Below are 22505 nucleotides of genomic sequence, written 5' to 3'. Positions count from 1 at the left end.
TTTGTATCTGACAAAGACCTCTTTCACAGATCGCAACGACACGCTAAACTTTTTCCACAACTATACCTTCACATCATCCTGAACTGCCATCTGCTGTTCAGAAAACAACATCTGATACAGGAAAGCTCTTGACCTCCATTGCTAAGTCAGTTATTTCACAGAGCAGTTTAGATACACTTCACACTGTAATGTCAATGATATTCAAAAGCCACAAATCCATTTACTTCGATAAAAAGAATTGTCAGACACAAAAACAGATCATAAGAATCCAGGGGCCACAAAAATCAGTCAAGTCATTTTTATTTGTATATCGCTTTTCACTACACACAGTTTCAAAGCAGCTTTGCCTATGTATTCCATATTAAGAGTGTGTAGTACATCTTATAACAAGATGATGCAAGCAGAGGTCAGTGAGGTGTGCCTCGCATTCCGGCTGGAAGCTTGTGGGAGTACATTTCCGGTGAAGCCCATCCTAAGTCTGAGGTGCAGACAGTGGCCAGTGAAGTATCCTTTGTTGTACGGTTGGAGTTGGCAGAATTTCATCCTCTGTGAAGTCCATTGTAATAGATTGAAATGAAACAGACAGTAATCATCGAAGTGCCCCTAACTGTCTAGTTGGCACAGATTGCAGTTAGTATTCATCACTCAGCGACACATAGCAGTGGGAGTCGAACATCGGGCTGGACCAGAGCTGGATCTTGCAGGCTCTGGTAACTTTGGGATATGTTTCCCGAGGATTAGACAGGGAAACAAATAGAGTAATATTAGCGTAGATGCCGTTCCCTTTAAAGCAAATTTATAGAATGGGATAAGTGTTAACGGTTCCGGCAGACCTCACTAATGCAGCATAACTGCAGGATGAGGGATAAATTAGGTGTATGCCTGGCTGAATAGAGTCTTTTGAGTCTTTAGTCAAGACTAAAACTGAGAGAGTGTGTCTGAGTCCCGAACAATGTTAGGAAGGCTATTCCATAGTTTAGGAGGCATGGATTTTGATATTTTTAGGTACTATCATCAGACCGGAATTTTGCGATCATGGTGAACGTGATGGATTATAGCACGATAAAAGGTCACTTAAATACTGAGGAGCTTGACCATTCAAAGCTTTGTAAGTAATTAGCACAGTTGTTAAATTGATATGAAACTTAACAGTTAGCAAATGTAGTGACGATAAAATTGGGCTGATATGATTATATTTCTTGGTTCTAGTCAGCACTCTAGCTGCTGCCTTTTGAACAACCTGAAGCTTATTTATTGAACATGCAGAACATCCACCCAGTAATGCATTACAATAATCTCATCTGGTCATGAATGCATAAATTAGCTTTTTTGGCATCAGAAACAGAGAGCATGTGTCGTAACTATTCTGAGGTGGAAGAAAGGTTTTCTTTGAAGTTTGATTTTCAAAGGATAGATTGTTCTCAAACACAACACCAAAGTTCTTAACTGTAGAAGACAATGTAACAGTACATTCATCAAGAGACAAATTATATTCTAGCATCTTATTTTAAGAGGTTTTTGGTCCAATAAATAATACCTCTGTTTTGTCAGAATTCAGTAGAAGGACATTTCTAGCCATCCATTCTTTGATATCATTTATACACTCTGCTAACTTGGAGAGTTAGGAAATTGTAATTGTAAAGGATGGGCAAGGAGGAGGCGGGAACCGGCAGAACAGTCAACGTAAACTTTAATGACATAAACTCAACTTAAAACAATATAAAACACATAGACGCACACACACACAGCGACCGCATGTGTCTCTCTCTCTCCCTCCCGAACTGGCGTCTCTGGCTCCCCTTTATTTTTCTCTCCCACTGATTAATTAACTCAGTGCCGGCCATGCACCCTCACAGCCCGGCCACGCCCTCTTCCTCATCACAGAAACTTCACCAGGTCTTGAAGAAATATAAAGCTGAGTATCGTCAGCATAAGGTGATATGGTTTGTGATAATGTCTTCCAGGGGAAGCATATACAAGGAGAAATGCAGAGGACCTAATATTTCTCATATTTCATCTAAAAATTACTCGTTAACACAAACAAAGTGGTAGCGATCAGATAAATAGGACGTAAATCATGCTTATGCATGTCCACAAATGCCAACATAATTCCCAAGCCTATCCAACAGAATGATCTATGCTGTCAAAGACAGCACTAACGCCTGATTCACACATTACGTGAGTGAGGCATGAAAGGAGTATGAGCGGGGCATGAGCAACATGGTTGCTTTTTGGGCTTTCACAGTGGCCGCGTCTCTTCTGCGAGACAGAGCTGCGGCTGTGTGCAGAATTTTTTTTAGCTCTAGGTTCCTTTGGCAACCGCAGGCAGTCATGTGCACTTGCACGTATATCTGCTTAACATGGGCAAAAGTCCTACAGCTTCCTTTATTTATTTATTTTGTGTTTGTTTGTTTAAATTCAGTGCTATAAATTGTAGTGTATTGTAAGTTCCATTAAAATATTTGTATTTGCTTTTGTGTCTTTTTTATAATCTCCTGGTTATTTTAGTTTTCTACTGCTCCCAGAGATGCTGAGTTTATCTTGAGCCGTGCAGCAAAAACAGGCTCAATGCCAAAACTATTCACTCTGATAGTTTTCATCTTTAATCTTTAAACTGAATCTTATATATGATTCAGTCAAAGATTTGTTCCTCGTCAATTTAGCCCTGGTACAGAATAAATTCCTTGGATTGTTGTGGTTATTTTCTATGAGTTTACTAAAGTATGCAGGCCTGGCAGCTTTTAGTACCTGTCTGTAGCTAGAGACACTATCTTTCCATACACCACGAAATACCTCTAATTTTGTACTCTACCAATTGCGTTCTATTTTCCGAGCTGCTCTCTTAAGAGCATGAGTAGGATCATTGTACCAGTGCAGGGCTTTTCTCTTTAACTTTCTTTAATTGAAGGAGGGTGACTAGAGTGCTAGAGAAGAATGTATATTTTCTGTGACTACATCAAGTTCTTATTAATGTTTTGGCATACTGAGTATTTAAAACAGATCTGGAATATTATTAATGATGTGTTGTAGATTGAGTGACCTTAGCTTAGCCCAACATGCAAGAGATGAGGTAATGATCTTAGATGTCATCGCTCTGTGACAGAATTGCTATATTATCAACATTAACTTCATAAGACAGAATTATATCTGTGCATGATTACGGTAAATTTAATTTACAATTAGTGTATTGGATGAAAGAGATCTGATGTTTTGTTGCTCAAACTTTATAATATGTTAATCTTCAAATGTTTATTTTTTGTAATTTTCTTGTTTGACATCAGTAAACAAAAATCTAAATGGTTTTGTGTTTGGTAGTTCGGGGAACAGACAGTTTCTATATGATATCTAAGTGATACAGTCTCAATGTGTTGTAGTTTATACTGTACATTATGACCTGTATGATGTCTCAAGGCAGCTAGCAGACAATCTGTTTAGCCAGTCTGTCTGCTTGCTGACCTGAGCCCCGGTGAGTCAAACACTAACACTATTAAGACTACGAGCCAAATTACTAGAGACGAGAGCGGCACCTTCTCTGGAGGGATGGAGTCCGTCTCTCTTAAGCAGGTCAGGTCTACCCTAAAAACTCGTCCAAATGTCTATAAATCCTCTATGTCTATTCTCCAGACACCACTCAGACATACAGCCATTCAGTAACAATAATCTACCAGCGGCAAATTCTCAGGGCCAGCAAAGCCTTCTCTGCTGGCCTAACATGCCAAATAAATAAATATCTTTCATCCTTTCATTCTCAATCACCTTTTTTCCTATGTATTTTTAATCACTTTCCACTCTTAATTAATCTACAAACAAATAGAGAAAAACGAAAAGTTTATCCAGTCAGAATTTATTCCTTGATGCTTACAAGAAAAGTGTGACAACTGTTTCACAAATCGCATGCCCGAAGCCAAGCTCATTAGCCGAAGCAGCACGTGAGTCTGAGCGCCACCCCCTCAGGCCTTCAGAATTTCTGCAGAATCCCTCAACAGTGCAAATGAATGAGCAACTAAAGTCAGATTGTCAGATTCATCAGCAAATCAGATTGATTTATTTGTTCTTGGTGGGTGTGATCTTTAGGATATATCCTGGTTGAGGCCTTCTAGCTGGCCTTGAGTGACGCAATCACGCTTTAAGTGATGTACGTAATTTGAAAGCGAAGAGTGCGAGATCGTCATCACTGCCACTTTTTGCCGTTGAGAAAGAGATCCTTATGGATTTAAAAACACGTGATATTCTGCAAGACCGTGTGATTGCTTAATTTATTAAACAGGAAAGGAGGACTGATTTTCACTTCAATTAAATTGGTAAGTGCTTTTTGCGTTGTTATAGCAACATCAGGAGTTTTTTAGGCTGCTTGAGCATTCAGTGTCGGATCAAATTTTGAAAAGTGGTGCTGCATTCCATTCAATTCGGAAAGTCGGATTTGACAAATTCCTACTAAGAAAAGTGCAATGGAATGCATCTTAAAGTCAGAATTAAACTTGTAGGCTTGTGCAAAAATTCTCAACTCCGATTTCGCCGAGATTCAGGGGCATGATGTCACACAAACATCTCCACACTCAGGGAGATATTCAAAGTAAGTGATAAACATTCACTTTGTTAAGTAATATTACTTATATCGATATCGATATATGTGTTCATTTCCATATTACATGATATTAAAGCTTGTTTAACAAACGCTTACAGAAACAGGTGTATAAAACATTACAATCTCTTTTGATAATTGTACACCTGAAGCACAAATGCTAGCGCTGCAGCATTGTTTATCAGTTGGGTTGCTAGGAGACATCTCTAATGAGAGTCAAACCCCTGCTAAGCTAACGGGAGTGCTGAAGTTTTGTTTCCTTAAACGTCATCTTCCGAATACCGGGAAATGGAATGCATTTATGGTCGGAGATATCAAGTAGGAATATCCCACATCCAACTTGAATGGAACGCAGCATAACTGTGTACCCTGACGAAACAAAATTTATTGCAAGCAACATTTAAATCACAAATGATATTAGATAGATTTTTCCAGGTATTATAAGAATATATAGGTAGATTCATATGAAATATTATGATTTTTGACATTTCACAAAACAGTCATGCTGCAGTTAAAATTAGGCTTGCTTGAGCATTAAGTTTTGTTTCAAGTTCTGGCTTTCGTGCGTGGACGTGTTTTTAAAATGTCAGTTGGTATTACTAGTTAACTGCCACGTAATGTATGATGGGCATACGGCGTCTAATTCATTGTGAAACTGTGTTTTCTTAATGGCATGAATCACACTGAAGGCCTAGACTTAAAATGCACGGCCCGCGGCTATAATCTACAATAAACCTTGTCACAGTGAGCAGGGAGGAGGCCAGAGCACATTATAATGTCTGAAATAATTTTTGCAAGTTCACACCTCTTAGAAAATCTATGTTAGCATTGGCCAGTTTTTTTACATTTGCTCTTATGTCAGGTGCCCTCGCTCCCGGGACTCATCAGATAATGGCGGCTAGAGTCTCTATTTCCACGTTCCTTAAAATGCAATCCCCTATAACCAGGGTTATTTCAACAGGACTTTCAGTGGGTGCATCAAAGAGTGGTGAGAAACTGTTGGAAACCCTAACAGGAATGGGTGTTTTCGGGGGCTCTCATTCCAGAACCGAGGAGTGTACATGGCTGGCTGTACTGGCTGCATCCGAAACAGTATCTAATGGCTTCTCTTTCTTACCGACCTCCACTAGTGTTCCGATGCATGTCTCTCAGTAATCTCCGACAACCTAAATAATTATTTATATTTATCACATGTGAATTCCTCACTCCTGACGGATGAAGCTATGCAAAACATGTGGCATGCAGTGCCGGTGACGATAACAAGTGATGGTGCCATGACTTAATGCATTTATTTGTTGAAAAAGGTATTTGTGGTTCTTGTTTGTGATTCCTGGGTAGTGGGGATTTGAGATAGATGCAATAATCTGTATGAAAAAAAATCACAGAGGTAAAAATAGATGAATGCAGTAGAATCGCGATAAATTGCAATAAAAAAGCAATGTGGAGAAAAAGTAGAAAAGCGGATCCACGCAATGAAATCGCAACCAATTGCAATAAAAATTAAAGTGCAGTAAGTGTTTTAATTGAAAGATAAAATAGAGAAGAAAAATAGGGAAGGCTTAGGAGGCTAGAAGACTACAAACTTGGACGTGACCCAAAATACACTGACGGTGACAAGGATGCAGTACTGCTTGTACTTATACTGTATGTGTACTGTGCTTGTACTAATACTTATGTCCCAAGCAATTTCATTCACAGTCTAGAGCATGTATGAAAGCAGCTATTTTGAAGGGGGAAAAAACAAGCACATTCTCAACATAGTTCTGATAGAGTTTACTAGCTGATTACAACCTGACAGTCAGAAATTACAACCCAAACTGTAGTTGGAACTACATACTGTTGTGTCAGATCAGCTTTGGACATTTTGAAGGACAAATTACATTTGCTGACAGAACCCTTATTGAACGGCACGTCATGTGACTGAATTTTCAACTTACCTTTAAGTGGGTCTCTCGACTCAAGTGAATTCACTCTCTGTACCTCTTCCTTGACAGGTAAAAGGGGATGAGCAGACAGTTATGCAATCTAGTGAAAATATGTCCAGCAAGTAGACACATGCTGGAAAATAAACTGTTCCAAGGCAAAAGGAAAAAAGAAAAATCAGATGTACAGTAGTGATAATGTTAATAGTCAGGGCAAACATAGCCATGGGCTGTAATTTTAAAAACCATGAATTGATCAGATATATTTTATTATAGCTCTATTTGTTCTGAGAATCCATTTCATCTCACACATTTGCTTTGCAATACTAGCCATTAATAAAAACTGTATGTGTTACAGTAAATTGTTCAAAAGACACATGATTGTGATCAATCAGAAGGGGTCCGTTCACAGAACATGTTTAGCTCTTATCAGCCAGTGCTCCAGCTTGATATGGAAAATGTTTGTTCACAGGTTGAAAGTCCCACTGTCAGATCCGCCAGATATCAGATGATCTGCTGCACAGTGACAATGCAACACGTCTGTTAAGAATGTGAGCAGGTTTTCCATCCGGGGGAACAATTTTCACCCAGCCAATAGGGAGTGGGCTGTATGAACATTCTCCTCTAATCTACCCTGGACAGCCCCCCACAATTAAGCCCTGAAAGAATAGCTTCATTCTTGGATGTCTGCACAAGCTATGGCAGCTACTGTGAGCCCTACACACTACTGGTGCTTTGATCACTATAAAATACACCAGGAAAACACCATATGCAGGTTTCCAGTGGAATAAAATGCAAATGTGTATTTGGGACTCGATGTTTGTTTAACTGAAAAATCAAATCTTTCCAAAATACCGAGTTTTAGATGCAGTTAACTTAATAGTTGGAGAGAGAAATTACCGACCAAAAAGACAAGGAAGCAGAGGTTGTTCACAAGCTTAATTTCTGGAAAACTTAGAAACTAACCATAACCCTAACACTTTGCACAAAAGAACTTTGGAAACATAATCAATTTTTAACTTTTCTTTCACACACACACACACACGTTTGTGCGGCTATCCTTATGAGGACTCTCCATAGACATAATGATTTTTATACTGTATGAACTATAGATTCTATCCCCTAACCCTAACCTACTTCTAAACATAACCCTCACAAAAAAACTTTCTGCATTTTTACATTTTCAAAAAAACATTGTTTAGTATGTTTTTTTTTTTTTTTTTTTAATTTAGGCGATTTGAATTATAAGGACACTAGAAATGTCCTCATCTACCACATTTATAGCATAATACCCTTGTAATTACCAGTTTGTAACCAAAAAAAAGTCCTCGTAAATCGCCCAAACCCGCCCCCACACACACACACACACACACACACACACACAAACACACACATACATGCAAGTACTGTATACACACAATTTTAATTTGTGTTTGATTTATACTATACCTGCTAATTTCATTAGCTTGCCAGTCAGGTTAATTATATCAGTTAAAACATGAAAATAAAGGTAGTGTGAAAATTGCCACACCTTCTCTTCTTAGACATAGAAATTACTTTGTGTCTGCTGACGTTTAAGTCATATTTGTGCACTGTTGATGACTGTACTGTAAAAACAATAAGGGTGTTAATGTAAACACTATTGATATATTGCTAGAATATCACATAACAAGAGAAACCTGGTGTTCAGCAACAACAGAGAGCAATTAAATCTGGCCTTTGCCATCATCATTATATAGGGATGGTTGACAAGGCACTGCCAACAAATGGAAACACTTTACAAATTTAGAAGTTAAGAAACCTCTAACAAGCTTCTGCAATCTGAGAAATACGGCTCTTGATTGAGCTTGTGTCCTTTGCCATAAAGATCTCCAATTACATTCTTGTAAACCACCTATCAGGCATATTTCAGGTGGTTTCCTGGGGTCTACATAATGACCTTAAATTAGGGACTTGTGCCTGGTTCACACGGTAGAGTAACACCAATGCATCTGGATCCCATCATTCTCAGTGGGACAGATCATGGGACTTTTTTCAGACACAACAGAAACATTATACCTGATACTCAGTACAGTGCACCCTAGGGTGGGAGGAATCAGATTGCTCCAGTAAGAATCGTAATGCTGCACAGGGCTGAATTAGATTTATATATGTGGCTGTGTAACAGTATGACAGAGTTCAAATAAAGGTGAACAGGTCAAGAGTAACACCAACTATGGAAAAGTAACATTTGACACACTGTGTGATACACTGTGCCCAGTAGAACTGAGCACCGAATGAAGATAAGTGGTGTCTACACAATATTCTTGCCCAACATATCTAACCCAAGCTTAGTATACATACAAACAGTGCATGGCAATATGTTAATTCTTCACTGAATAAATGAAAAATTCCTCAGATTCCTGGACCTGCATGTTAATGGTTTCTGTAAATTGTATGCAAAATATAAATTTTTATTTGTAAGATTTTGCTAGAAGAAGATCTCTTAAGAGTTCTAAAAAATAAAAAGAAGACTTTTTAGCTTTGAAAACACGAAAATTATAATGAAAGCATCATGATTGCATGGTTTACTTAACTTTAATTAACAGGAGCACTTATATTATATCAGAGGGCTAAGGTGGCATCCAGACTCTTGGCATGTGTTTCATATGGGTGACCCCAAACAAGCATTTTCTCCTTCAGGCCTGTCCTCAGCAATCGTGTTGTTACTAGGGCTGGGGAATTTAACGCGTTAATTTCAATAAGGGAATAAAAGTACTTAGAATACGTTACTGACCTTGAGTAATCTAACAAAATACGTTACAAATGACATTTTACAGCATGTATTCTGTAATCTGTAGTGGAATACATTTCAAAAGTAACCCTCCCAACCCTGATTGTATCATAGGTTTATATCTGTAATAATGTGTCTAATTTACTGTATCCACAAAAAAAGAAAAAAATATTTTTTTTTTATCATTTTAGCATGTACATATTTAAATAAATGATGAGTAACCAATTTCTTAGAAATACTTTGAGACAAGGTATAAAGTAAATACTGTATATTTTTATTATATTTTAATGTTTGTTTTGATGTACCATGATTAATCGCGAATAATCTGTGCGATTAATTATTGAAAAAATTTTAATCGATTCAGAGCCCTAGTTGTTACCCTAACCTAACCTTAAACATTAAAGATGCTTAAGGTGGGATACAGACACTGGGCCTGAATAGAGAGAGATCTAAATTAAAAAATTTGGTTTCCACAACCTAACCCAACCCTAGCCCTCACTTTAAAATTAAATCAGATTATCTTCTGCAACTTCCCCACATATTGAAATCACGATTGTTTGCTAAAAAAAAAGGGTTTTTATTACCTTTGCACCCCTGTTTGGAATGGTCCATTGATAAAAAGCAGACTTAGAGGAGCCTGCACTTGAGGTTACCCTTGTTGAACATTACGGTGCAGATGAGGGGGAGCACTGGTCCAAAGGATCAGAGTTTCAGTTCTTTGTTATGCATTCATCTTTCACATTTTATTAAAAATTTTATGGAGGAGGGTTTTTGTTCGTTTTCCCTTTTTTTTTTTTTTTGGCAAACAGATCGGCTCCCAAAAGTTGTTAAGAAACTCCAAGATTTTTAAAAATGGATTTTCATAACAAAATCATCATACTGGAAGCATAATGAATGCAGTTTGTTTTTACAAGACTGCTAATGTGAGATCCAGAACCTTGGCATGTGTTTCATAGGGAGGCCAAAAATGAGCATGTTGCTTCTTCAGGCTTGTCCTCAGTAATTGTGTTGTTGAGCATTTCTGTCAAACACATGAGTCAGGGACTTAATCTGCCTCTGCTGGTGGTACTGTATAGTGGTAAGCATAACTGCCTCCCAAGCAGATGGTTTAATTTTTGACTGAAAGTGCCCCTGAAAAACTTGCAAAATCCTAGAACTGATCTGCAACACAGTATCAGCTTCAGCATCCCCTCAGACTGCAATTATGTTGTCTTGGAATGGAATATTATGACTTTTGTTCCCCTGAACTTGAATGGTCTATTGATAAAAGCAGACTGGGAGGAGCCTGCACCAGAGATTACCCTTGTTGAGAGTTATGGTGTGGAAGTGGGAGAGCACTGGACCAAAGGACCAGGGGCACAGCTCAAGTTTCATTTCATTGTGAACAAATCTGTCTCTTATTATCAAAGTTTTGTATAGGGGATACATTTAGCAAGATTTCTTTGTTGCGCTAACATCCATTCCAAAGTGTTGTTAAAAAACAAAAGGCATTTTAGAAATGGCTTCCAATATAAGCAAATAATAATGGCATCGTCATGATTTCATGGTTGATTTACCATTAACGGAATCACTTTTATTACACAAGAAATCTAGGGTGGCATCCAAACCCTTGGCATGTGTTTCATTTGGGAACCCCAAACAAGCATTTACTCCTCCAGGCTTGTCCTCAGCTATTGTGTTGTTAAGCATGTTCACAAAATGCACCAGCCAGGGACCTACAGTAATTGGCCTGTGCTTGTAGGATAGTGGTACACATAGCTGCCTTCCAAGCATTTGACCCTGATTTGATTCCTGGAGAGGTGCTCCTGAGGAAAAGTAATCAATGTCATGGATTCCAGCACAGTTGGAAAATTACAGGAAGTTTTTAAATACTTTATACAAAGTGAAAAATCCTAGAACTGGTCTTCAACATACTTTCAGCTTTAGTGACATCCCCTTCAGCCTGCAATTGTTTGATCTTAGAAGGGAATTTTATTATTTTTTGCTCCACCCAATTAGAAATGGTTCCTTGATAAAAAGCAGGCTGGGATGAGCCTGCATCAGTGATTACCCTTGTAATTGATTGGCCCAAGGTTTCAGTTGTACAGTTTAAAGGGTTAGTTCGACCAAACAGGAAAATTCTGTCATCATTTACTCACTCTCATGCCATCCTAGATGTGAATGACTTTCTTTTTTTCTGCAGAACACAAACAACGTACAGTGAAAACAGAGTTATATTTTGGTCTGTTCTCATCCAAAACCAACTGGATCGCTTCAGAAGACATTGATTAAACCAGTTTGATGGATTACTTTTATGCTGAATTTATCTCCTTTTTGGAGCTTTAAAGGTCTGATCACCATTCACTTGCATAGTATGGACCTACAGTGCTGACATATTCTTCTAAAAATCTTTGTTTGTGTTCAGCAGAAGAAAGAAAGTCATGCTCATCTGAGATTTTGAATTTTTGGGTGAACTATCTTTGTTATGCATTAATATTTTGCCCTTTACTAAAGAACTGTGAGGTGAAAAGCTTGAGAGCTCTGATGGCAGCAGAGCTGCATAAGTTTGTTAAAAAAAAACAAAAACAAAAGACTTATAAATGTTTCCCAACAAGAACATTCTGTGGGATTCACAAGTAGGACAGCAATGTTCTTCAGAAAGCCACAGCATGCTTGGGCTATCATTTAAGCATATCCAAATGAGGAAAACGTCCTTCTGATACGTTGTGAAATGAAGAACAGTTTTTAGTTGTCTTAAGTTTTGAATTCATTCTAGCTGTAAGGGTTTTCACATTTTCATCTTTGAAAGCAGCATAATTGCAAGGTTTTCCTACCATTAAAGACAGTGGGTTTCTTGTAAAAGATGGTTAAGGTGAGATAAAGATACTGGGTCTTCTTTGAATAGTGGTACCCCTAAACAAACTTTTAGTTCATCCAAGCTAACCCTTACCATAATCCTAACTCTAACTTTAAAATAACACCCTATTATCTTCAGCAACTTCCCCATAGATCATTTTTGTGGTTGAATGAAAGAAAGGATTTTTATAACTTTTGCTACACCCATTTGGAATGGTCCACTGACAAAAAAGCAGATTGGGAGTAATCTGCACCAGAGGTCACACTTCTTGAGCATTATGGTGCAAATGATAAAGAGCAAAGGATTGGCCCAAAGGATCAGGGGCATATCTCAAGTTTTTCTTCAGTATGATTAAATCTTTTACACTTTACTACAGATTTGCATGGATGAAATACTAAAGATATATTTCATAATTGTCCAGTTTGACCTGCAGTTCTTTAATTTGTTAGGGTAATTTAAAAAAATAAATAATTTGCTGTTTTAAACTCAATTTTGTAAAATTGCTGTAAAACTGAGTTCAGTACATATTCTATATACATATTAATCATACATATTCATTAGCGAGGCACATGTATTTTTACTTATCTACCTAGCATTTAAGAAAAACATATTTGCAGACAAAGTAATGTTTGTTATTTATTAGGGAACAAGCAAATGCATTTACACTATGTTCCTGTCAACTCTAGCTGTTTGATTACATCAGCTCTAAAACTGGCTGAAAAGCTGAATTCAATGGCTAAATGCATGTAGTTTGTTTAATATCTAAAATATTACTTATAAAACTGATATTTACAAGTCTAATTTTTGATAGGATGGGAATGTTTAAAGCCATTGTAATACATGCTGTATAAAAGCGCAGAGTTAGTACATTGCAAAGTACTAAGGTAAACAGGTAAACAAGGTAAACAGCATAAGACAGCAAAATATATTACTTGGTGGAAGAATTGTTTATTCGGATATTAATAGTAAATGAAAAATATTATTGGAACATTGGTGTCTCTTATAATATTGCTGTTGTTGTCATAATATAACATGAAATAAAATACAGAATACAGAGGTCATGTGTCATTAACATGACCAGTGAAACAACCAGATTACTTTGAAAAGGCTGACATTTTGTCAGGTGGGAAAGCCACTTTGTGTCTCCACATTCAAATCTAACTTTTGTTCTCTCACCAGTGACTTCATTGCTGGCTCGGATCTGTTTCATGGTTTGAAGAAGGGAAAATGGCACATTAGCACATAAATGCACAGTAGTCTTTTAAGGGCAGACGAGGGAAACCCTGCCTAGACCACTGGGACTGCTGGGTTGAAAGGGGAATATAGCTTCATTATTCACCAAAGGTTCCCTTCACTGGGCCTCCTCTGAGGACCTACCTCTTCAACCAAAGAAAGCCCAGTTGAAAACAAAGCACACTGGAAAATATAAAGAACATTGTCTTTTATCTAAACAGTAAAAAAGTAAAATTAAAGGTGCACAATTTTTTCCTCAGTAAAAAAGTGACTCACAAAGAAATGAACTGTTATTTTAAAACATATGTATAAAAATATGCATGAGCACTCACATGAGATTAAGACTCCAGTCATATCATTAACCTTATAAAAGCTGTTTTATTCTACATTACGAGGGTCCCCTCATGGGGGCTGCCATGTTAGGATCACATGACCAGCTGATTACTACTCGATTTATCTCAGTAACCATCCTGTTATTGGACATTTTCACTCATGGATTAAACTAATCATGGCTGACTGTGAATAGTGAATTTCTACAATGGCATTAGTAACTAAAAAAGATTTTGACTGATGCTGCATCCACACCCCTAGATGTCAGTGTAAGCCCGAGACAACATGTTCCAAAAAATACTGAGTGCACCTTTAAGGTTCATAGATGAGACAAAAACTAACATCATTCAAAATTGATGTTCTTTTTATATGTTAACTTTATTCCTGGAAGCTATCCAAAGTCAACATTTGGCACATAGATACAGTATAAATACCTACAAAAATAAACACTTTCCATGTTAATTTAATGGGTTGGTAATTTAATTCAAATTTTATTTAATTTGTAAATCGCTTTAAATAAAAACATCTGCTTAATGAATACATGTAAATGTAATATAAGGGTGTGAAATAATTAGGACTCTTTCTCAGCATCTCACCCTCTCCATCTAAAGGCACAACTATCCTCAATATATCCACAGAATAACACAGCAATACCAAATAGCAGCTTAAACAACAAACACAGATACATTTGAGCTAAATGGCTTTTCATTTAAGTGCAAAACCTAAATTCTGTTTATGATACCATGAAAACGTACACTGTGTTTAGAGCAATAGACTGGGAGTCTGTCTTTATCAAATAAGATAAAAGAAATACTATTTATACTGTATTTAGATCTATCTCTGAGCCTTTGTGTCTATATATGGCTGGTTAAACTTAACCTCAATGAAAGAAGTGTAATAAAATTACATAGATGTGTCTGTGCATTACGTTTTCCTGCCGCCTACTATTGATAAAGCACACAAAAGACCAATAATTAATAAATAATTTACCATGATTATAAACATTGTCACATCTGAAAAATAAAGATTTTAAAATTATGTAATGAAGGACAAGAAAAAATGTTTACACATTGGTTATTTGTGGCTTTGTGGATTAAAATACAGAAAACTGTTAATTAGCAATTCTAAGCATAAAAGGCATTAAAAAAGACATACATACAAAATAAATTAAAACATATTAGAGACTATGCTTGTTGCCAAAACAAAACCAGAGAGAACAGATAATGTGCTGCATAGAAGCTGATGGATCATCCACAGCATGACTGCTCCCAATGACAATCATTATGAATTACTTGTGAATTACCTAAGGTTGCATATCAATTAATGTAGTTGGAGTGGGTTTGCATATTTACAACCTATTGGGAGCTAGCCAATAATTAACAACACATGATGGAAGAAATAACGATGATATGGCTGACACTGTCGCCAACTGAGCAAGTAGGACTGAAGACATGCGTCCCTAATTGCAATGTGCTTTCTGTGATGTGTTATAAGACAATGAGCCTGTTTACATGCTCACCAGTAAGCTGATAACTCCCAAAAATCAGCTTGTTAAAAAAATCAAAGCAAGAAACCGCATTTTTATATGAGCTTTGAAATAATGGAGTTATTCTCTGCTTTTGACATCAGTCCGTGAGGAGGCATGTGCACAACACTTGTGTTCATTGGATAAGCTGGTAAGAATGCTGATAAAGGTGTTTACAAGCATTGCAAAATTGGGGTACTGGACAAAAATCTACCCGTGTTGTTCGGTTTATTCTTAAGCGGTTTGTGACCTTACACCGGAAAAGTAAAGCTGTTTAATGTGTTTACATGACCACACATGTTTTCGGCTTATTAAGTATAACCGGTGTAAAAATGTGCATGTAAACGTGCTCACTTTGTTACTTTTTCACCCCAGTCTACCACAAAAAAAAAAAAAAGAACTCATTTTCACTCTTTTGTTTTGATTTGCAATGGACTGGCTATTTTCAAGTTTAAATCAATAAAGTTAAGAGTAACCATGAAGTGAATTGCTCTCTTTTTTGTTTGGGTTGAGTGAGGGAGGACAGTTCAAAATGTCTCTTCAAAACATTGCTTGACAGACACGCCCAGTAGGCTCTTGGAATGTGGTTTAGCCTTTTATATATTCAATAGGTTTACACTTTGACACTCACATATACAGACATATATAATACAGGGCAGAGCACTTCAAACTAACTACAAAACAAACAAAAAAACATGGAAAGTGGAATGGATTTCCTGTGTGAGAGGAAGTGCCATATACACACAAGAACTGGACCCTAGGCTGTTGCCAGTCTGGCCGTAGCAGGGAACACCTGTGGCGATGAAGTGAATGGTACCAGCAGTAGGACAAATGATGGTCCGAAACAGAAGAAAGAGACCGTTGGAAATAGAGAATGAGATTCTACAGTTGGGTTGGCCGCCTGCTGTGTTTCTCCACACCTGAAGGTGGTGCTGTCACCAGACTCCGAAGATAAACACAAGGATTCCGTCTCTTTCCAGCAGCTTGTGCAGCAGCTTGTGCAGCAGCAGCAGCAGGCGGCTGAAGGGGTGGGGGTGGCGGCCTCAAAGATGACATTAGCGGCTGCATTTCCTGCTGCTGCTGAGAGAGGGGGCCTTCCTCCTCTTCCTCCTTCCCTGTAGGGAACGGGAACTGCCCTGAACTTGGGCCAGTTGCACTACTTCCTGGTCCTATACCACCACCACCATCAATTTTTCCTTTCACAGGGGTCCGCAGGGGTCCTCCAAGCCTAGAGAGGGCACTGATGCGTGGTAGCTGAGGCTCTGGAGGAACCGGAGGAGAAGCCAGGCTCTCCAGAGAGGAGATGCTCTGATCCCAGGCCTGCTGCAGGTCTATAGGAATAATCTTAGTGGCCTCCACTGACACACAAGGAGGGAGGGAACCCATGCCACTTTTCCATGGCAGGTTTTTCTCTCCACATGTGAGTGAGGGAGGGGCTGCAACAGGGCTTTGACACACATCCAGTGCAGCTGGCACTGAGGGAACAGAAATAAACAAAAAGCAAATATAAGTTTTGATGGAATGTCCTTGTTTTTGTGTTACCATAACTGCCCATACTCATATCTCACCTGATTTTGGTCTCTCCTTTGGTGTTTCTGGGGCCTTGCGAGCCACAAAAGTGATCCCCACATCCTCATCTTTATCTGGCTCAGAAGGATCAAGATTCTCCTCCTCACGGGCTAGAGGAACCACAACTGGGTCTGCAGACACATTTACAGAAACATATTACACACAATGCACTGGAAATTATGATAGGCAAAACTTCTGAGTTACATATGAAAGACTTGATCGCCAACCTTTGTCCTGCCAGCTCACATTTCGTCTGGGTTTGTCGTTTATGTCCTGTTCTTTAGCATCTGACCCTTTCCACTGTAAAAGGATTCAATATTTTTAATTGTGGGTGTAAGGAAAAACAATGCTAATGGAAGAAGAAAAATACATTATGTACTGTATATTTAAAATATTTAAACTGAAACTTGAAGTCCTGCACATAAATTACATTAAGAACTATCCTATGGTAATTTCTTGTTAATGTTATATTCTGTTATTTTTGCAGTCAACTTAGTTTTAAGGTAGTAGAGAAGCAAGATTTACTTTTTTCTCACACATGAGTGAAGGGATGTGTATTTTAAAGTAAAATACTTTCTTTAAAGGAATATTCTGGGTTCAAAAAAAGTTTAGCTCAATCGACAGCATTTGTAACAAATGTACAAAGGTAACAGTGAGGCGCTTACAATGGAAGTGAATGGGGCCAATTTTTGGAGGGTTTAAAAGGCAGAAATGTGAAGCTTATAATTTTATAAAAGCACTTACATTAAATCTTCTGTTAAAACTCGTGTATTATTTGAGCTGTAAAGTTGTTTAAATCCAAATTTTTACGGTCGTTTTAGGGTTTGTTGACATTACATCGTCACGGCTCATGGCAACAAAGTTGTAAAATTGACAATATCTTTACACAGAAAAGATTAGTAAGTGATTTTATCACACTAAAGTCATGTTAACACACATATTGTTTGTCTTGTGGTTATCCTTTTGAAATAGTGAGTATTTTAATGTTTATGAATTGGCCCCATTCACTTCCATTGTAAGTGCCTCACTGTAACCCAGATTTTTGCTTTTCTTAAAGAAATACATTTCTGTGGTAATTAACATTATGCCACTCAGTATCATACATGCATACTCACAAACACACACACACTGCTCCTGTTGTGCAGCAAGCCATCATTCATGATTAGTGGTCGACCGATATGGGTTTTTTAATCCAGACAGCAGGGGAGCCGATAGGCCAATACAATGCCGATATATCACACAATTTAATATAATATATAACAAACATAAAATTGCTAAAAAATATATATAAACTCTTATTTAGCACTATTATTACTTAATTTCACACAAAACTAAACAAATATATATATATTGTATTTTAAAGGGTAGAGAGCATTTTCCTCAGATTTCTGTTTAGTCATCAAATTTTAGTAATTTATTTGCACATGAAGAAATTGTTCATATATTAGGAAGGAAATAACAGTACACACAGTAGTCCAGCAATCATGGATGGCATGTCCACATTAGCAATCACATTTACTCAAAAAATACCAAATCAAACCAATTGTACATACAGTGCATTGTGAATAAGACATTTACTTACTGCGCACGTGAAGCGCTTTTACTTCAGGGCTGCATCCGAAAATGTAGGCAGCTGACTTGGTACCTTACTGCCTATTCAGTTAATGGCTTAACTGACATCTGTTTTGAATGAACGGAACTATTAAGGAAACTGGTCTCCAAACAGTTTGAAAAGCTAATTTTCATCCTACCACCGTACACAGCCTCCGGAGGCAGCATTTTCCTGGTTTCGGACGCAGCCTTCAAGTTGCACTCACGTGCTCATGCGAATCCAGCGTGAGCTTCAATCTCCTGACAGTTTAAATGGCCTGGATCGCCTGCTTGGATTGACATGGAGTGACCGTCATGATTTGTGAATCAGAGGAACTTTTGATCCTGAAGTTTTTGATTCTGGCTGATGGAGCACGCGCTTCAGAGGAAGATACTAGATGAGCGCTCGACGGGAAGAAAACGCCGGATTTTCATGAGGTTCGTGAATGACATCGGTTTAAATGAGATATCTGCATATTTGTAAACGGTATCTAATACAAGTTTTATTGATATTTGCCTTTTTATCATTAGACAAGACAGTTAAAATTTACAGTGAACTGTTGACGAGAGAGAGAGAGAGAGAATGAAACAGACGAGCACTTTAACATTATGAGCTCAAACACATCTGCCGTGGCTCTGATATCCAGACTGTTTAAATGACACTGTGTTTACACCGGTCTATTATTGTAGTTACACGATGGCACGTAACAACAAAACGAACCGTGACTGGTCGTTTACATGTCTCAGTTGCTTCACATGCAAGCAGGCGATTCTCAGCGCCCTCAAGAATCGGCCAAACGGGAAAATGTATCGGCCGATGCCGATAATTAAAAAAGTCAGAATATCTCGGCGATATATCGGTCAACCACTACTCATGAAACATATCAGCAACAAACACTTGTCTGCTTGTCTCCACAGTGCCTTTGGGTAACCAACCTCACACACAAACACACACACACACACACACACACACACAGAGTCTGTTTTAAGCCTCCCTAACTGAGCTCAGGTGTCTATTCCCGCAGTTTTCATTTCTTGCCTTTTTCTGACTGCGGTCCTTCTTGTGGCGCTTGTAGCGAGTAGATTTGAAGGACTCCAGGCGGTTATGCATATTCCTCTGGAACACCTCCCTGTCCTGTCTCTCTTTGTCCCCCACTGTCATGAAGTGGCGACTGTAGTGGGACTGGTACTGCAGGAGCAGAGAATAGTAGGTCAACTGAAGCAAACAGCATAAAACGTTTCACATATTACTGTGATTCAATCAAGGTTACGATTACAAAGACAAAAACCAGCAATGAAAAAATGTTTCCGTACACTAACATAAAAATTAAAATAGGAGTTAAAAACTAAACCTAAATTAACTATAAATGTGAATTACAATACAAATGAAAAATAAATGGGATTACAGAGAAACTGATTTAAGAGTGAAATTAGAGTCACAATGAAATTAAGAGTCTTGATTAGTTGATCCAAATGCAAACAAAACTCTTGAAATTAAATTTAAATTTAGCAACTCCATGAGAGTCATCTGAGACTGAAACAAGATCTGAGCGGACCCAGGCCATGCTGCTGAATCATAAGCGCAGTGTGTAGCAAACGTATCTAAACTCAAATGTATCTAAACTCAAATGTGTCTAAAATAAATAAATAAATAAAAATAATAATAATATATATATATATATATATATTTATTTTTATTTTTATTTTTTTTATTTTCTTTTCTTAATTAGTATTTTTTTCTTGTTTTCCATTAGAAATATCTAAAAGTTCTAAAAACAAGATAAATTTACTTGACAAGCAAAATGGCATAAGATTTTAAGTCTTGTTTTCAGAGAAATCTGACAAAATGTAGTAAACTTTATGCTTAAAACAAGAAAAAAAAAAAATATGCCAATGGGGTTTTCTCTTTGAAATAAGTTTATTTTCTTGCCCTGTTGGGAAATAGTTTTTTCTTGTTTTAAGCATAAACCCCACTAAATTTAGTTAGATTTCTTTGAAAAAAAAAAAGACAAAATATTTTATGGCATTTTGCTTGTCAAGTACATTTCTCTTATTTTAAGAATGTTTAGATATTTTTACTGGAAAACAAGACAAAAATTCTAATCAAGAAAAAACTTTCTGCAGTGTAAATGTAGCTAAATGTAGCAGTAAAAACTAAAAGTGTAACTAAATAATTAAAAATACTAATAAAACAATATTAACAAAAAACTATTTATGCACTAAAACTGAAAACCAAAATACAACATGAAATAAAACATGAAAATCATTCAAAACTATATTCAGTATCATGATTCAAAGTTGTGAATACTTCAGCAGATCAGTGTCTCATGTGAACAGAATGAAAATGAGAGGGTGTGTGGCGCATTCTGTACCCGTCTCCTGGGTTTGTAGAGGTTTCCTGCAAGTACATGATGTGTCTCGTACTCCTCCTCTATCTTGGCTCCTGGCACTGTGTCAATCACCTGGAGGTCTAGACACACCCCGCTGCCATTCTCCCTCCTGAGGGATCACACACATAGACAAACATACACAAATACAGTTACAGGAGCCAACATGCATGTGAACACACATGTGCACCTAAACCACAGATATGCTCAAACACTTTTGCACAAATACACATTCAAATAAACAAAATTCCACCTAAAACACACACATTACTCACAGGTAATTGGTCACATTTGTGACCTCTGGGAAAGATGCTCTGCTAGCCATAGAAGGCAGAGAAAGTCTAGCAGAGGTCAATACATTCCCACCCTGAAAAAGACAGAAACATTTCTGACTGAACAAGCAATAAATACTGAACATTATACCACGGTATTGTTGAGTCCTTGATTCTGGTTGGCTGACACATGTTCCAAGGTGCTGGATATTTGTACATTTCTAAAACTGCACAAGTACGAAGTAGTTCCAGTTCAATTACAGTTCAAGATCACTTCACTTGACTCCTGACTGTTGAATTTTTGAAAATTAATGCACACAGAGGTGGTAATGTGGCCACGATGCTAAGCGAAGTAACATATCGGGTGTGCATTAATTTTCATTTATTTGGGAAAAGGTCTGGAGTCAATTATTCCTTTCATATACACTGATGTGTTCGTGTGTGTGTGTTAGGGTTTAAATGTGCCTGAGTGCTTCATTTCTATCTTTAGAATCTCTCACACTGACCCTCGTTGCTGAGCCCGGCAGAGCAGGAAACGTTCTAGACGTAAACCAGCTCTCCTGTCGTATACATTCACCTGGACGGTTTCTCTTAACACACAAAACTCCACCATATGGCTAACTAATCATTCTTGACATGTATAAACATGATGGTTTTAACCACAGTCTGTCTCTGAACTCTAACCAAATGACCTGCCTGTGCATCAAACATAACATTATAAGCAAGAATGTCGGACAGACAAAAAGTACACACACTTGATTAACAGTCTTGGGAGAGACACATAGAAATGTGAGAAAACAAAAATAAAAAAAGACCCCAAAACTCCAAAAATAATAATTACCATAAATCTTGTGTCAGAACACATTTAAGTTAATACAAAAAAAAATCCTGTGCCCCTTTCACTGGGTGGTCTGAAAAAGGGAGGAAGAATAAAGGTTTCTTGTGCTAATCTTCTGTTAATATTAGCTTGACAACTCCTCTCAGGAAGCTGAGCTCTATGAAACTCAAGGGCACAGGAAATGATCTCACTGGAAGACAAAGGTCCTGCATGACAAATGTTGGCATTGCTCCCACCAGGTGCTATAAAACTTTTCTGATGAAACACATTATGTTTTTCTTTTTGCACAATGGAGAGCAAGAACTGAGAAAAAATGTCTGTTAAAAATGTGACTGTAACATGACAAAAGACAAATTATCACTGAAGAACAACAGGGATCAGGAATTATCAGATAGATTACAAACTTATTCTCAAATAAAAAGAATCAAGTGGGAAGTGTTTACAGTAATAATCACAACTGCATGTGCTTTGTGTTCTTTAAAGCTGAAGTGTGTTATTTCTCAAACACTCTTCCAAAACACTCCCCCTATTTTCTATTGGTTGGACAAATGGGTAGTCCCACCCGATAACTCAGGTCATTGGTTGAGACAATATCGCTACTGTATGTCGCAATGATTGAAATGCACAAACAAACAGAGCAACGTTTTG

General features: G+C 37.5%; 1 protein-coding gene and 1 long non-coding RNA gene across 2 annotated transcripts in view; one reads left to right on the top strand and one right to left on the bottom strand.

Annotated features, from left to right (window-relative positions):
- The window catches only part of LOC127416223 (uncharacterized), a 102096-nt gene extending 88665 nt beyond the window's left edge, over positions 1-13431 (top strand). The window contains exon 3 of the long non-coding RNA XR_007893074.1: positions 13293-13431. This is a non-coding gene — a long non-coding RNA (uncharacterized LOC127416223). The remainder of the gene's footprint in view (positions 1-13292) is intronic.
- Positions 13432-16083: 2652 nt separating this feature from the next.
- The window catches only part of LOC127416142 (sodium/hydrogen exchanger 5-like), a 42562-nt gene continuing 36140 nt past the window's right edge, over positions 16084-22505 (bottom strand). The window contains exons 11-16 of the mRNA XM_051655309.1: positions 21023-21114; positions 20733-20859; positions 19400-19549; positions 16998-17070; positions 16770-16901; positions 16084-16676 (exon numbers count right to left, since the gene is read on the bottom strand). Coding sequence (XP_051511269.1) covers positions 16084-16676; positions 16770-16901; positions 16998-17070; positions 19400-19549; positions 20733-20859; positions 21023-21114 — 1167 coding nt within the window. The remainder of the gene's footprint in view (positions 16677-16769; positions 16902-16997; positions 17071-19399; positions 19550-20732; positions 20860-21022; positions 21115-22505) is intronic.

This window comes from Myxocyprinus asiaticus, chromosome 2, assembly GCF_019703515.2.
Source record: "Myxocyprinus asiaticus isolate MX2 ecotype Aquarium Trade chromosome 2, UBuf_Myxa_2, whole genome shotgun sequence".
In the NCBI taxonomy this organism is placed as follows: Eukaryota; Metazoa; Chordata; class Actinopteri; order Cypriniformes; family Catostomidae; genus Myxocyprinus; species Myxocyprinus asiaticus.
Note: the sequence above shows the minus strand (reverse complement) of the source record. Positions and strands in the feature narration are given on the sequence as shown.